The following is a 16,072-nucleotide window of genomic DNA, read 5'->3' as shown; positions in this document are numbered from 1 at the left end:
AAACGTTTTTTTTTGTTTTTTGTTTTTCTTAAGTAGGCTCCATACCCAGCATGGAGCCCAACATGGGGCTTGAACTCACGACCCTGAGATCAAGACCTGGGCTGAGATCAAGAGTCTGACACTTAACCAACGGAACTACCCAGGTGCCCCCCAGCCTATAAATCTTTTGATAAAACAATTCTTTTGATTGTATGGTTCATCTCCTTAACTTTAGGGGCCATGAATTTTAGCTTGATGGAATGTCTTCATCAAGGTTCTACAGTCACTGGAATGCAAAGAAGTGTTTTTGCTTATTACGTTCGAATGTTCTAACACATAAATGGCAGTGAAAGGGGGCTTAGGAGATGAGAGGAAAGAAAAGATTAAATATATAAAGAAGATTCTGGGAGGTGGTGAGAAGAGGAGAAAGAAGTCAGGAAGCTGAAATCTGGCAAGAAAGCCATGTGTTGGGATGGGTTTGCATTTACGCAATTAAGCTGTTATTTATACAGTGATATTGTATGTGTCAGACAAACACGTACAGAAGCAGGATGATTTTAGATAGTGATACATCTATGAAGACAATGAAATGGGATAGGATAGGGAGGGGTGGGACTTGCCTTTGGGTGATGAGGGAAGACTTCAGAGATGATTGGGGCAGAGAGCGGGGTGACAGGAAGGACTCACCCTTGGAAGGCTCTATCCTCAGCCATCAGGGTGGCCTGTCTCTGATTATTCAGAGGTAAAACTGTGCAGGGGTCCTCTGTAAAGGAAAGCGGAATTCCTGATTCCTAGGCCTGTTCTGACCAGCCCTCTGGGCTCCATCCCTGATCCTGCAAGGCACGCTTCTGTTTTCTACCTGGAAGAGCACCTCTTGGGCTCTTTTGAGAGCAAAGAGAACAGAATAAATACTAAACAGGAGTCACGTATCTGAAGTTGCAGAAGGATAAGGATAAGAAGCAGAAGGATAGACAGAAGGGAAGGAAAATGGGGGGATTAGCAGAAAGCAGAGATGCCTGAAGCTTTTTTGTATCTTCCTTTTGCGTGTGTGTAGGCTTCAACGGGAATGATTACAAAACCCATGGAAGGGTGAAATACTTAGCAGAAAATCAAAACCCACCCATACTGTATTGTAACTAATATTTTCATGTTGTGCTAAAAACACCTGGAAGCCTTTCTCTTCAGCAAATGAAACAATAAAGATTAATGAGTTAATTTGGTAAAGCTGATTTGAATTGCACAGAAGGTGTTGCGTAAGTACTTGGCATTTAAAAAGTTATCTGACATTTAAAAGGGGATGGCTGTTAATGAATTCAAGAGCTAATCTTACACTCTGACAGAGAGAGCCATGGAAAATCCAGGATTATTATCTTGCTGTAAACATAATGTGATTGAGCTCAGAGCCAGAACAAAAGGGAGCTATGGGCTATGATACCAATACCCATACGTACATATACCTAATGCAGTAAAACTTACAGAGGATGTCCATTAAAAAAATACCATTTCCTTTCTTACTCCTATAATATCTGAGCCTCAAACTTAGAGAAAAGCCCTGCTCTCCGGTAAAGTTTTCCTTCTCCTTTCAGCTCGTGTATTGAGAAGGGTCACCACCCTATGGGTTGGCTCTACAGCCATTGGAAGGTCTTACCTGGAGAAGGAAAGCAGATTCTAAACTCAATCAGCCAGAGCTCCACCCATGGGTCCCACAGAGCCACCAAAGATACAATCTGTCCCGCAGGCATCTCTCAGACCCTCCTCTTTACTTCTCCCACTCCTTTCTAATTGGGGTTCCCCATCTCCATAGCTGCAGCTTAATGGCTCCAAGAAGAGCTATTGTCCCTCATTAAGGAAGCTGCAACATCTCACTAACTGCCTCCCACGCAGCTCAGAACTTCATTCTGCCTGAGAGAAAGCTGCCAAGAGTCTCTGGGAACCTGTGTGCAGGCTGAGCCGGAGGAAGAAAACAGAAGGAAGGAGGGCCTTTGTAGCCAAGATCTGAAATGTGCTGGGGCACACACCCCATCATTATCTTAATGCATGGAGAGCAGGGTCGGGAGGCCTTTGCTGAAACCCTCATGTGGTCTATCAAGTTGTCACATCAAACCTCTGTGCACACAGGGGCATTTGTCCCCTCCTGTGAGCAAACAAAAGGAAAAGAGCCAGTCTCTCCTTTGGACCACCAGGCCCCCCTCCTTGGCTGAGAGTCTGTCCCTGCACTTTCCTGGGGGTTGGGGGAACTCTGAATCCCAGCGGGGATGGACAGATCTGAGAGATTTAGTCACTGGGGGTGGGGAGGGGTGAGGAGGGCTAGGATTCTCAGCTGCCCCCTCACCATGCTCCCTGCTGGGTGGGTGGGGATCAAATCCTGGAAAGGGCCATTTCAGCCAGGGAGCCATGGGCTGAAGGGTCTGGCCAGTTCCCCAGCACTTGGCCTTCTCAGGCCCTGTTATTTCTTGCTGGTGGAACTAACAGTAGGCGGTAGGAATGGGGACACGGTGGGAGCTGAGAGGGGTATGGAGCCCTGCGGGGCTCCCTGTGACTGGGCTGCCTGGGGAGGGATCTGAGCAGGCCACAGGCTTTGTATCCACCATCAACTCAGGGTAACTGGGAGGGGACCTAGCCTGTGCAAGGTCAGCAACCCCAGCCAGCTGTTGCTCCCCATCTTAGACCTTCTCTCTGTCTAGGTTTCCTTGGCCTGGAGGAGCAGAAGACCTCTAGTCTTTAGGAGGCCAGAGAGAATTCCAGGATCTCAATTCCATAACTTGGTCTGCCTGCCCAAGCTCTTTCTGAAGAGTGTGGTTCCACTCATTACCACTGTGCCCAGTGGTCCATGTGCCTGTCACCTGGGTTCGGCCTGTTCATCTTGGCCACCTGACATCCTGGCTCACATTTTGTGTTCTAAAGGCAATTTGGTCCTGGTGAGATGGGCTGAGTGGACGGTTTTGGGAGCGGCTCTGCAAGGAGGCCTGGCAAACAGACAGTTTGGTTGGAAGCCAGAAGAGCCTTCTTATTTCCCGCCCTGGCACAGATTTTGGTTTCCATCTACTTTTTTATGCCACAGCTCTACCAAAGGAGATTTCACGTTTCTCCTGAGTGTTTAGCAAATTTAGCCCCAGTAGCTAGCTAACTTAGATTAGGAAGAGAAACACTGCAATCTCCAGTCTTAGCTTTTATGAGAGACTCATTTAGGGACTCTCGCCATGTCATTAAGCTTTTGGTGCCTCAGTTTCCCTACCTATCCAATGGGGCCAACCAGCTGCACTATTCCCCTCAGGGAGCTTTTGAATAATGAAACCCAGGACACCTTCATTCCAAGGACTTCTACTATCTGGGAGTAAATCTTATTCATGAGTTCTAATTGATAATTGTCTTCAGTTTAATTAAGTGCTTTGTTGACACAACAGAATCGTTGTTTATCTGGCTTAGCAGGAGCTGGAGGAGAAAAATTTTAAGCCAAAATAGTGATCTCTTTTGCCCCAGGGGAGGTAGAAACTGGCTTTTTCTGTGAGGGGGTGTCTGGCTGTCTTCAGGCTGGAACTGTGCCTGTGTTTAGAGATGACGCATCCTATTTTAGACCAGGAGATGAGAGGTGCTGGGGTACAGGGTAGGAAATCTGAACGAGTCCCTACCTCCTTCTTACCCAACACTTTAACCCAAAACTCTGTAACTTCCTTGTTACTGCTTCCTTGTTATTGCTGAGTCTGGTGTGACTTTTCCAGTCTGACAGCCCACCGAGAGACCGGGAATCTCAACTTGCCAACCGATTGCACTGCAAAAGGTCATTTAAAATCGGTCAATTTTCACTAGAAAAAGAAATGATACCCATGTTGCTTTGATTCCCACACTGGCCCATAAAAGTTTATCTAACCCACAATTTAGCTGGACTAAAAAGTTGAACTCGCTCTGGTAGTGCTGGGACAGCCAAGAAAGCTGGAAGGAGAGAAACCAAGATCTCCTTCCCCTTTCTGTCCTGCCCCCTTCCTTTCCTTTGGGCCCTCCTGTCCTCTGACCTCTCCGTTTTCTTGGGCAGCCCGGGGCTGGGTGGGAGGGAGAGGGGATCAGGGGAGGGGGGCACCATATCAGGCAGGGGCCGGATACATTGCTCCGACTCCAAAATCCTCTGCCCCCCCCCCCAACCCCCACCATCCCAGGCCTTTAACCTTTCAACTGTGCTTCCTTAGGTGCACGACGGAAAACAACTAAAAAAATGAAAAATTCACAACGAGATATGAGAAACTCAAAGGAATCTCTAGTAGGTAGAAATGTAAGCAGCAAAAATCCAGACAACATGGGGAATATTTGGTTGGGGTGACAGTGGGGCTTGTGGGGAGGGTAGAGTCGGGGGGGGGGGACAGTAGTAAGTAGACTGGCTCACAGTCCTTGAAATTATTCCTACTTTTCAAGCTTCTCCTTTTCCACATCTGACCTTTGCGATTGTATTCAAGCGCCACGTTCTGTTTTCTAATGGCTTCCAAGCAGAGAGCAAGGGAACAGAATACTATTGTAATTTACTGGGATGGCTTAGCGACAAACACCGTGCTAATCCCTTTCCATATGTTGTTTCGTCTAATTCTTGTCATGACCCCCATGAGGGACATATTATTGTCTTTCACAGATGAAGAAATCGGGCCTCAGAGAGGGTGAATAACCTGCCTGAAACCACACAGCCTGTTGGGAGGAAGCTGCTCTGTGGGATTCCCAAACCAGCAGACCTCTTTGCAAGTGCAGGTCACGGGCTGAATGGGACTCTGTCGAGACATCTGTTTCCACATCTGTAAAATGGAGATAATACTGTGCCTACTTCACAGGGATACCATAAGGATGGAGGGAAAAAATCAATGCTGCACATAGTAAACCTCAACAACATCGGCTGATATTATTATCTAAAAAGACCCTCTCAAGATGATGGGGAGATAATTGTTGATACTTATTATAAAATGGAGGTTTATTATATTATTCTCTCTACTTTTTGCACGTGTTTGAAATTTTCCATAATAAAAGGGGAAAAAAGGAAAGAAATCAACTAGGCACCGATCATGTGCCTGGTTGGAACCAGCAGCCAATAGATCAGTAAACACAGACTTCCTAGAATCAATGATAGTTAGAGTAAAAATTCCAAAAATGAAAGCCTTGGTTTTATAATTTAAAACAATCTTAGTAAATTATCCTTAAATTGTCAGTGGAGTTTTGGGCTGACAAAATAGTCCTGTGGGTGAGGTTGAACCAGAAGCTGAAGTCTGCTTAGATCTTCAAAAAAACCTTTGTATCCAGCTCCACGACCAAAATTATTTACAAAGCCAGGAGAGAGAGTGGGGAGGAGGGAAGAGAGGGAAAGCGGAGAGGGGACCAGCATGGAACCTGGGGAAATGCCATGACTTGCCTTTGGAAATGAGAAGCAAAAGGTGAGGGAGTAAAGCCTATTTCTCTGGCTGGGGAGATGCAGACAGTTAATTCTCTTGGGAATCAATCATAAGCCCAATCTTACTTATCAGCTTCAAAAAGATCTTCAGGAAGGATGCCTAGTGACATTTCTGATCTGCACATGACCCAGAGAGTGAAATACCAAATCGTGCCAACCAATGGCAGGAAGTACCTGGAGATTGTGTGAGCTGTTACAGAAATGTCAGCTGAACTTCATATCGTTATCACTGGAAATAAAGCAAGTGCAATTTCCAAATCCTATTCGGAGGATTATAGCTTTTCTACCCAGAACATGATCCTTAATGTCAACTAGAGATTAATTTGTCAAATTTTTTTTCAGTAGCTACCATGTGCCTGGAACTGTGCTAAATACAAGGGATACAAAGGTGAATCGGGCAAAATGGGAGGCAGGTGGCGGTGTTTGGGGGTGGGGGGGGGTGGGGGTGGGGGGTCTGTCTTTAAAGATCAGTAGCCTGTTCTTTCAGATAACTGCCAAAAATTTCAACAGAAGGCAGGATATGCTTCAGAAGGACACTGAAACAAAAGGTTACCTTTGTACCCTTTTTTACAAAAACTTAGTGTGTCTACAGGTGGGTTTTGGTGTGTATGCTGTTGTTTTTTTGTTCTGCAAGAGGAAGGCTGAAAGGGGATATGAACACCATCTGTGAAACCACCAAGGAAACAGATGGGGTAAACATAGGTTTATTCAACTTAAATCCTAGTGTGCTAGAATTACAGGCTACTCTTTGAAATGCCAAAGAGGTAAATTTAGGACACCTAAGATCAAACACAAATTCATACTCTTAAAAACTCACGAAACCTCAACTTAAGAGATAATACAAGTTGAAATAGAAGTGGCTTTGTGAGATGGGAAAAAGGGACATAATTCCAGTTTAACAGGATTTTTAGGACACTACCAAAGTTCTAATCCCCACAAAGCAGCAAAACAAAACCCAAGATAAAGCATGTGAGAAAGGATGTTTGCTTTCCTTAACAAAGGGAGAAAATAGACAACGTGAAGAGTGGTGAGATAGTTTCTTTCTTGTTTTAAACAAAGAGATGCACTGATTCTTGGGAAATCTAATTAAGGTTGGAGCATGTACTTTGATACTCTTTACTGACAAGCTCTCTGCCCTGACAGCTCCATAAACCAGTGGCCTAAGGACCCTTCTTGCTTCCAGCTTACATGGATGGATCTGAGTACACAAGAGTTTCATCGTTTGAGAATCAAACTTTTCCAAAAAAGAGGCAAATTTGCGTCCCTTGGGGCCTAGGGTCAGAGGGATAAAATGCTGACAAGGGGTTGAGATCTTTCAAAGGAGAATTCTGGTGCCTCTATCCCAACTATTTAATAAAAACTTAATAATTTTAACTAACAGTAGTTTAAAAACAAGGGCACTACAGTCTTGTTCAGCTTGCTGTATGCTTGTTTACTCTGACTCCTAGATCACTTTAAGCCAGACTTGAATAAAACCAGTTTTCCGCTTGATTCATTTTCCTTCTTACAGGGGGAATTTTGGAAAAAGAAAAAAAGAAGAAGAAGAGGAAGAAGAAGAAGAAGAAGAAGAAGAAGAAGAAGAAAGAAAGAAAAGCTGTGAAAAACAAGACAAACCAAAACCTCACCTCAGCACAGCCTTAATTTCAAATGAACATGATTGCACTTTTTTGCACTTTTTTTTTTTTGCCAGTCTTTCCCTAGTAGATACATTTATTATTTTTCTCATAGCTGCAGTTAGTTCTAGGTAATATCACTTCGATTTCCACTTTTAAAATGTGATCCGTAGTTCTCAACTTGGGGGGGGGCACTGATATTTCTCCTCAGGGGACATTTGGCAAGGTCTGGAGACACTTTTTATGGTTCCAACTGTGGGGCTCCGTTACTGGCATCTACTGGGTAAAAGTCTGGGGATACTGTTCAACATCCTACAACACATGGGAAAGCTCCCAACGGCAGAGAGTATCTGGTGCAAAATGTTGATGGTGTGGCGGCTGAGAAACTGGGAGAATTAAGTCACAGTTTCTAGTATGAACAAGCATCATTTTTTAATGAATGAATTAAACCACTCACCGAGAGGGAGATGTCATACTTAAGGTAATCCTTTCTCTGATGTTGGACTAGTAAGGTGTTTCCAATTTTTCCTTATTATAGATAATGCTGCAGTGGACATCCTCACTCACTTTTTTTTTTAAAGCTGAATTATTTCCTTAAGATAAATTCCTAGGAGTCAGAAATACTGAACAAACGAGTGGGAATATTTCTTTCATGCTTCACAAATTTATATTGCCAGTTTGCTTTACAACTGGATTAAACCAAATCACAACCCACCAGGAGTGTATTAAGTTTACCAGTGCCACCAAAATATAGGCAGTCCAGGGGGTTACCATTAAAAAAAAAGTGGAAGGAGGCATATACCTCAAATATAAAATATTTTATATCATTTTGGAGATAATGATACCTCCAGTTTGTCCTAAGCTGCATTCAAACTACCACTCAGGATAAATACTTTTCCAACCTTGTTTCCTATGGCTATTGTTTTTGATATACATTGTTTATGTCTTTTACTTACTTCTGTAACTGGTTCTCACTGTTTTTCTTTTAAAATTGCATGTCATCTTTGTCGAGCATAGATAGCCATGCTGTCACAGTTAACACCATTTTTTTAAAAAAAACTTTATTATTATTATTTTTTTTTTTAAAGTTTTGCCTTTCTGTCCCTACAGCATAGATACGTTAACATTTCCTGCTGGAATTTTCATTTACCATTTTAATACTCTTTTTAGGGGCCGGTCACCTCACCCAACCTGCAGCCTCGCCAGGGAGAGGCCCTGGGGAAGACCAGAAGCTTCTCTAGCGATTGATGGCAGCCACCGAGGTAAGAGCAGGACTCGGTGGCCGACGGTGTGCGGGAACTAATTTCTTTTAATCAAATGAAAGGCCTGAGGAGGAGCCACAGGGCAGAAAGGAAAATACAGGTGAAGGAGGACCCCGGGTTCCGTGAGGAGCCTGGAGGACCTGCATTAAATAAAGGGCATCCTACCTTGAGGACTTGAGAGCTGGCAATGCTCCGTATGCGGCTATTAATATGCAAAAATTGCCTTCATAAATACTTGATTCTGTTCACAGTGGGGAGGCAGTGCGTTTGAAAGAGGAAATGGGAGCTTGGAGTTGAAACATGTCTGCTGGTCTCCCTTTGCTCTTTTCATCTGCACGTTTTTGCCCTTGTAGTTTCTCCGCCCTCGCTCGGCGACTCGACCCCCTCCTCCAACTCCCGGCAAGTGGTCGAGGTCGCGGCGACTCCCATTTCTCTCGGCGGCTTTGCCTCGAGGCCCCGATCCTCGGCCAGGTGTGGAGGGGGCGCCTCGGGAGCCAGTCGCCGGGCTCGGCCACCGCGCGTGCGGGAGGCGGGAGCCCGGGTCCTTCCCGCTCTCTTCCGCCGCGCGCGCCGCCGCGGTTTCCCATGCAGCCGCTAGGGGGCACCCGGGGGGCAGCCTCCCGCTGCCGGCGCCCGACTCCGCGAACCCGGTCCCGGCTGGCTTTCCCTGCCGCCGCCCGCCCCCCGGCAGGACTCGTTCCCCGGATCCGGCTCTGTGACTTGTGAAAGCAAGTGACGGCCGAATAGTCCACCTCTGGTGGGTTTTTGTTTTTGTTTCTCCCCCGCTTTCCTCGCAGCTAGCGCAATGCTAAAAAAAAAAGTTGCAAGTGTTTTACGGGCCCGAACTCCTAATATGGTCAGACCCCAGGGAGGGGAGGGAGCGGGGTGGGTGAGGGAGGAATTAATGGAAAGGAAAGAAAAGTAGAAACCGCTGATGCTGATAAAGATCGATTTTGTGTGATATCCTAGCCTGCTGCAGAGCGGGGGAGGCAGCCCTGCAAGGAATCCACTGGATTCGCCAGCGGCCAGTCAAGGTACGTGACTGCAGTCGGCTGGGCAGAAATTTGTTTCTAAATCCTTTCCAGATGCTTTATAGTAAACATGAAATTAGTCATTTACACGGGGTAGGTTGAGGAAGTAGTTAAAATTGAAGTCAGTGATTAATCTAATAAAGGGCTGTTGGCCTCAAGAAGTCAGGGGTGGGGGAGGCCTGGGAGCCCCTCCCCTTCCTCCGCCCCACCCCGGTTTTCTCTGGGTTTAGGGGTGGTGGGGCTCCCTAGACTTTCCCTCAAATGGCTTTCCTTTGGGGGGGGGCGACTTCCCAAGGGGGTACGACTGCTGGGACTTGAACAAACCCACAGGTTCTGTGGGGGAGCAAGGGCCCTCCTTTCACAAAGAAGACTCGAGAAGTTCTCCTCCGAGTAAGCTGGTTGGCCGCCGCCTCACAGGGGCAACCCAGGATTAGAGTTTAAGACCCTCGGTCTGGTGTTCCTCTTTCTGACTGCGAGGTTAATAATTCAGTCTAGGGCTTCATTTTGACGTGGCCGAGCCACCCTTTTATGGCAGGTGATGTTAGGCCTCCTGAAATGCCGCCTCTGGAACTGGGTGAGTTTGGAGCGTGTCTAGGGTACGTGAGGCATCCGCTAGGCCTTTGGAATTGTGGAATTAGCAAAATATAGCATAGTTATATTTTCCTTACACAGACTCTCTTAAAAAAGAAAACCTTCTAGATCCCTTATAAAGGCTGTCTTCAAAGCAGGCATGTTAAAAAAAAAAAAGAAAGAAAGAAAGAAAAGAAAAAAAGAAAACAAAACAAAATGCAGAGGTTGGTTCAGTGGTTCCTCAGCAGCAGGAAGGGTCAGCTCAGCTGTGTTTTACCTCAGCGGAGGCCTGACCCAGGCCTGGGGTTCTCACAGTGAGAGTTCAGATCCTTCCTCAGAACCCAGCTAGGCACACACATGAAAACAAAACTATTTTTATTATTATTGTTTTTTCATGAATGTGAGGGAAGAGGAGAAAGCCAGGCTCTGGCAGGAAGAGGGGGGACAAGGGAGAAATGGAGATCATGACCCCCTCTCCCTGCCCAGGCTGTCGCACAGCAGGGAGAGACCTGAGAAGGCCTCGGAGCTGTGCTGCTTCTCCCTCGGTTCTCAGAGACACTGGGCACAATTCTAGGAATTCCCCTGAGTTGTCTCTCTAGAGTGAGTCTGAAGACAGTTGCAACCTCACAAATTGAGGAACAGACTTATAAATATGTGTGCAGGTACATCCTTGAAACACTAACAGATACTTCTGACCCAACCAAATGAAGCATTTTTCTCCTTTCTTCACAGTATCCTTACTTTTTTTTTTTTTTGGATTGCTACTTTCCCCCTCCCCATTAGGAATGAGAAATGGATGGAAGAAAAAATGGGCCCTTTAGTATAGTCTTAGGGTCTACTGCCTTGATGGATGATACATTTCTGTGTTTCCTTGTTGCCTTTTTGACTTTGCAGAAGTCAGGGAAAGCCTGTTTCAACTCATTCAGGCACATAAGAGCCACACAAAATAGTCCAGGTTGTGTTAAGATATTCCAAGGAACCTATGTGATTTTATAATCCACTCGTCTCATTTTACTGATGATGCAAATGAGGCCCAGAGAGGGGAACAATCTCACCTAGGGTCACACAGCAAGCTGGTACAAGAACCCCAAATTCCTGCCTCCCAGTCTCATGCTCATTCAGAGTCAGTACTGTACCTGGTTCTCTGGTTTTTGGGTCAAAGGTGAGGCTTCATGAAGATTCGTGAGAAGATAGGTTCTAGATTCAGTGTTTGCTATGGTGAAAATCAGACAAAACAATCAAAGTTGTCAGATCTAGGTCTAGTTAATTTTTATATATACTATATACATACAAACCTAGTTCATGTATATAAGATTATAAACACACACACACACACACACACACACCCCTATGACCTCCGTATTTACTCACCAAACAACACCTGTACCCTCTAGAAGCATTGTCTACACAGCATGTTAAATACCGTGTTGAGAACTCATACTCGGATTTCTATTTTTCTTGTTTTGGTTGCTCTTTTAGAGAACTAAAGTAAATTCCTTGTGCTACTAAAATTCAGATAAAGCTGAAATTAAAAAGGAAATATTGATGGGGAAATATCTGCTGATACTGTTGAATATAAATTTTGTATGATCGTACTTCACTGAAGTAGAAAAACGCTTTTGCAGCCTTCCAGATAGAGAGATCAGAGATTTCATTCTTCCCTTATAATGTGGAAGGGCAACAGGAGAAGTGGAAACATAAAGCAAACAAAGGCAAAGGCCAAAGGATGGCTGGTGAGGGGGCACTAAGGGAAATCATGGCACTCGCCACAAAGCAGCTGCCACGCAGACTCGGCCGTGGAGTTGATCTACAAGATTTTCCTCCACGGCTGCTGGGTCCCTGCTCTGGACAGGTGTGGAAGCTGAGCCTTGAAAGGTGAACTAACCTACCCGAGCTTGTACAACTAGTGAGGTTTTCAGGAGCGATTTTGAGTCCAAGACTCAAACCCCATGCTGCGAAAGGATAGGATTTATTTTGTTTTTCTTTTTATCCCCGAGAAAGTGAATTTAATGTTTATAAAGGAATGTTTATTTGAGGAACAGATTTAGCTAAGCACACAGTTCCACTGACAAGGGTTTTAGTCAGTGTCTAGTGTGGGCTGGGTGTCCAGCAAAAAGTTATTTCTATGCTTGCTACTTTTAAGAGCCCGTGGCATCTTTGTCTCTTTGACCCGAGTTTCTATTCATTCCTTGTGGGCTGACCTTTCCTTTTCTGTTGTTTCTCAGCTGTCCTGTTCTTCTTGTTTGGAAGTGGCTTTTGGAGACAGATTTAAAACATTTCTTTTTTGAAACAGCCGGGGAAACTGAGGCCCAGAGAGTGGTTTCATGAGATTGGCTTGAGGCTATTCCTTGAAATAGTGTGAGACTAGAACCTGAACCCAAATCCTCCTAGTTTCTAACACTTTTCCTTCCACATCGCACTCCCTCCGATAGCTTCGCTTGAGCTTGCCACATCACAGCTGCTTGGCCATGATCCGTCCTCTGGACACATCTAGCCCAGCAGAATTGTGTTGAGATGAGGTTCACTTCACTGTGTCTTGGAAGGAAGCTTGGGTCTCTTAGAAATGAAACTTATAAATTCTAACGCATAAAGAAAGTTCTTGCAACACCAGGAGAATGAATCAGTCAGCCAGAGTTCAGGAAATGTAAACACAGTTTTAGATAGGAGACTAAAAAAATCGCTTAGAACTTCTCCATCTCTTGGGTCAAGACCCTGGTAATTTACTGAGGTCCATGCTGTCAAGGAGGAGATACAATTCAAACCGCATTCCTGGGAGATAAAGCAATGGGGGGGGGGGGGGCGGTGAGACTTCCTCTCCAGACAATGTGGCAGGATCTACCGTTGTTATCAAGCCGGAGAAACTGCCTGACCCATCACCCAGTGCGGGCAACTGGCCGTGAACCCGGGCCTGGCTCTTCCTCATCATTCTGAACTGGTATGTACATTCACAGGCCACAGACCGCGCAGCTTCCAGACCTGCTAGAAACTGGGAGCTCTGAGTCTTTCTGTGATGAACAGTGCTGCCGCTGAAGAGATAAACAGAAAACACATTCCTCCTCTGGCGGCCCACCATCAGGCCAGAGCAGATTTTTGAATGCTAGCATTAATCTAACCACAGGCTTTTAGCAAGGAGATAGCGTTCCCACCAGATAACCAGGCTGTTTCAGAGATGACCCTTACCAGATGGGGTCTCATCCCAAACTCTTCTGCCTTCTTCAAATCAAAGGATCCTTCACCAAACACTCAAAAGCAGGAAAGAACAAAGAGCATCCGATTCTAGCATGGAATAGGGTGGCTTAAAATTTCCTTTCATTTAAACCCATGTTGACAATGTTCATTGTTTTGATAAAAGTGAAATATAGTCATATTTATTCCCATTGTTTCCTAATACTTATTTCCCTTGGTATGGGATGCTCTGGGGGGCCTCACCTGGTATCAGAATAGAGACCCAACCAAAAAGTTATCTTATTAGGCAGCCCAGGCCACCTGGCTCTTTTGTGGTTGTATGTTAGGGCTTGGGAAAGAACATCAGACCCACAGGCTCCAAAGTGACCAAACATTCTGTGGTTACCAGTGCGGTAGCTTTTGGAGGTGCTGGCAGGAGCCTCTTTAAGTATGTTTAGGGCCTTTTCCCACAGATGTCATTTCTGAGACATGATTACTCTTTGATCCCTAGTGTGCTTTCATGACACTTTCCCCATAATTTGCAGTGGTTCCTCGTTGGAGAGGGGAGATCTCCACTGCCAAACAGATCTCAGAAAGCACTTTGGCCTTCTCACAATTTTGCACATGGACCTGCTGATCCTAGCAGAAGCCAATGGGAGGAGTCCTAAAAGTCAGGCTTGGTACCTTCATGGTTTTGTATTTGTGGTCAAAAATGGAAAATGCAAAGGCAAATTCCAGATTAATTTAAAAAAAAAATCTTCCTAGTATAAACTAACCATAAAAGGAAGATAATTCTGGTCCCTTTACATAGCCCTGCTGACCTTTTCTTAAGAATGATATCTAAAAATATTTTATATGATATGACTCAAGATGCCTATGACCTATGGAGTGTTTGACGTGTTATAATAAATCTTGATTTGCTTGTTTCATGCAGGAAACCAAGACCCAAGATGGCTTTTTGGTATTGTCATTATCAAATCCTTGGGGTAAGATTTAAGACCTTGTTTATGCTACACATTTTTTTTTTTATGCTACACATTTTTACTTTATAATCTTGGATGAAGAGGAGGGCGAGATGGGCATATCAAACAGTTACTCAAGACCTGAGAAAATCTCCAAGCTAAAGACATACCCCAGGGAGCTCTATTAAAGGAGCCAGATAGAGTCCTCTAGAAGATAGAAGTTGGTCCGAATTTAAATATGAAAATGCCTAGTAAATGCAAGAGCAATATTTTTCTTCCAAGTTGGGATAACAGCTCTTTTACTTACTTATGTCTTCTTAGACTAAGTCTAGCTCAGTCTCAAGGGTTTGGCTTTAGCTTTGGGAACACCAACGTCTGTTAAAAGTTCATAAATTATTTTTTATGGAGCAGTCCAAAGGTACATGGCAGTTTACCAAACCCAAAATGGAAGGCAAGCTAGCTGATGGAATTTAAATTCAAGTTGTGTGGCAGCAAAATATCAACTTCATGAGAAACCCTCCAGTCAAGATACATCATAGGATTAATAAGGATACCTGTGGTAGAAGACTGTGAGGAAGAGGGGAATTAACAAGAAACACTTCAATTCATGTGGTGATCTCAATTCTATGGAAGATACTGTTCTTAGTCACTCACTCTCAGATAAGTATAGACATCTGGTCTCCTAGCCTCTAGACTTACCCTCTTCAATCCATTTTTCACATAGTTGGAAAAGTCATTTCTCCAAAATAAAAATCTGGTTATATCCATTCCTGTGTCAGTTGGATCTCACAATCTTTGGGATAAATTTCTTAGTTGCTATAGTTACTTTTCATGATCTGGCTCCTGACCACATCACTAGCTAACTGCATTTCTCCCCACTCCCTTCCCTACCTGGCCCTGGGGGCCCGTCACTAGAAGCTGTTTCCATTTCTTCTATGTCACCATGTTCTCCAACCTTAATGTGGTCCCTTTCCCTGGAGCTTCCTTTCCTTTTCTCCACTTGGCTAGCTCCTACATATATCCGTAGAAAGTGAGCTTAAGTGTTCTCTCATTCCTAAAGCTTTCTCGAGCTCCAGGTTGAGTGAGTCTGCACTCATTTATAGTTGTCACCATACTTCACTCCTGTGGAGGACACTAAGGCATGGACTTTGTCTCTCAACTGTATTCATGTGCCTTCCACTGTATATGGCATTAGTAGATGGTCAATTAGTGTTTGTTGAATGAAGAAATGAATGAGCAATCCTATGTGCTTTGTAAAACAGACTCATTAATTCTTTCTATTGGGCATGTTCCAATGCTTGTGTCTTCGTTATTTTCCAAGTAAGGAATTGTGGAGAATTAAAACAACAGTAAATGAAAATCCAGAAGCCACACAGGAAGATGTGTGAAAGAAGCAGGGGAGAAGCTAGGAGGGAAAAAAATCCTAAAGAAAAGCCTCCTGTTTCTTTACGGCACAAATGTCTGAGGAGTGATAAAACAGTAAAGAGTATTAATGGATTATTAGTTAATGAAAGTTATAATTTTTTGATCATTCTGACAGAAGAAAAAATAATACTGTAACCTATATTATAGGTTGAGACATATAACTGGTAATACATTCACATACTCAAAGCTCATGCACACACATACATCTTAAAATCCATACCAGCCTTAAAATGCTTTGGGCTAAGCACTACCTCACAGCTTGAACAAGGCCCTGATCCCTTGTGCATATTATACACTAAGTGAACCACAGATTCTGGCTACTTGGAAGGGACACATTCTGAGAATTTCAAGAATCTTTAGATATACCCCTAGTGCATATCATATTCCCAATAAAAAGAGGGGGGAGTTCTTCAAGATCTTAATGAGTCTATAAATAAAGGGTTAGGGTGATTTATAGAACTTTTTTTTTTTTTGGGCAGAGAACCATCAAAAGGTTAGACCACATCACTTTCTCTTGCTTTCATCACCAGGACCAGCAATTGGCCTTCTTTTAAGGTCCATTAACCAATATTTATATGAAGAGAATCAGTGCTCTTCTTTTTGAAAAATAACGTCACGAGAGTAATTGCACAAGTTATAAAGAATA

General features: G+C 44.2%; 1 protein-coding gene across 1 annotated transcript in view; it reads right to left on the bottom strand.

Annotated features, from left to right (window-relative positions):
* Nucleotides 1–16,072, bottom strand: part of KIAA2012 (KIAA2012 ortholog) — a 100,300-nt gene that overhangs the window by 37,273 nt on the left and 46,955 nt on the right. Inside the window, exon 13 of the mRNA XM_044241325.1 lies at nt 11,011–11,087. Within this exon, the coding sequence (XP_044097260.1) occupies nt 11,011–11,087 (77 nt within the window). The remainder of the gene's footprint in view (nt 1–11,010; nt 11,088–16,072) is intronic.

The sequence above is a fragment of the Neovison vison genome, chromosome 3, assembly GCF_020171115.1.
Source record: "Neovison vison isolate M4711 chromosome 3, ASM_NN_V1, whole genome shotgun sequence".
Classification (NCBI taxonomy): Eukaryota; Metazoa; Chordata; class Mammalia; order Carnivora; family Mustelidae; genus Neogale; species Neogale vison.
Note: the sequence above shows the minus strand (reverse complement) of the source record. Positions and strands in the feature narration are given on the sequence as shown.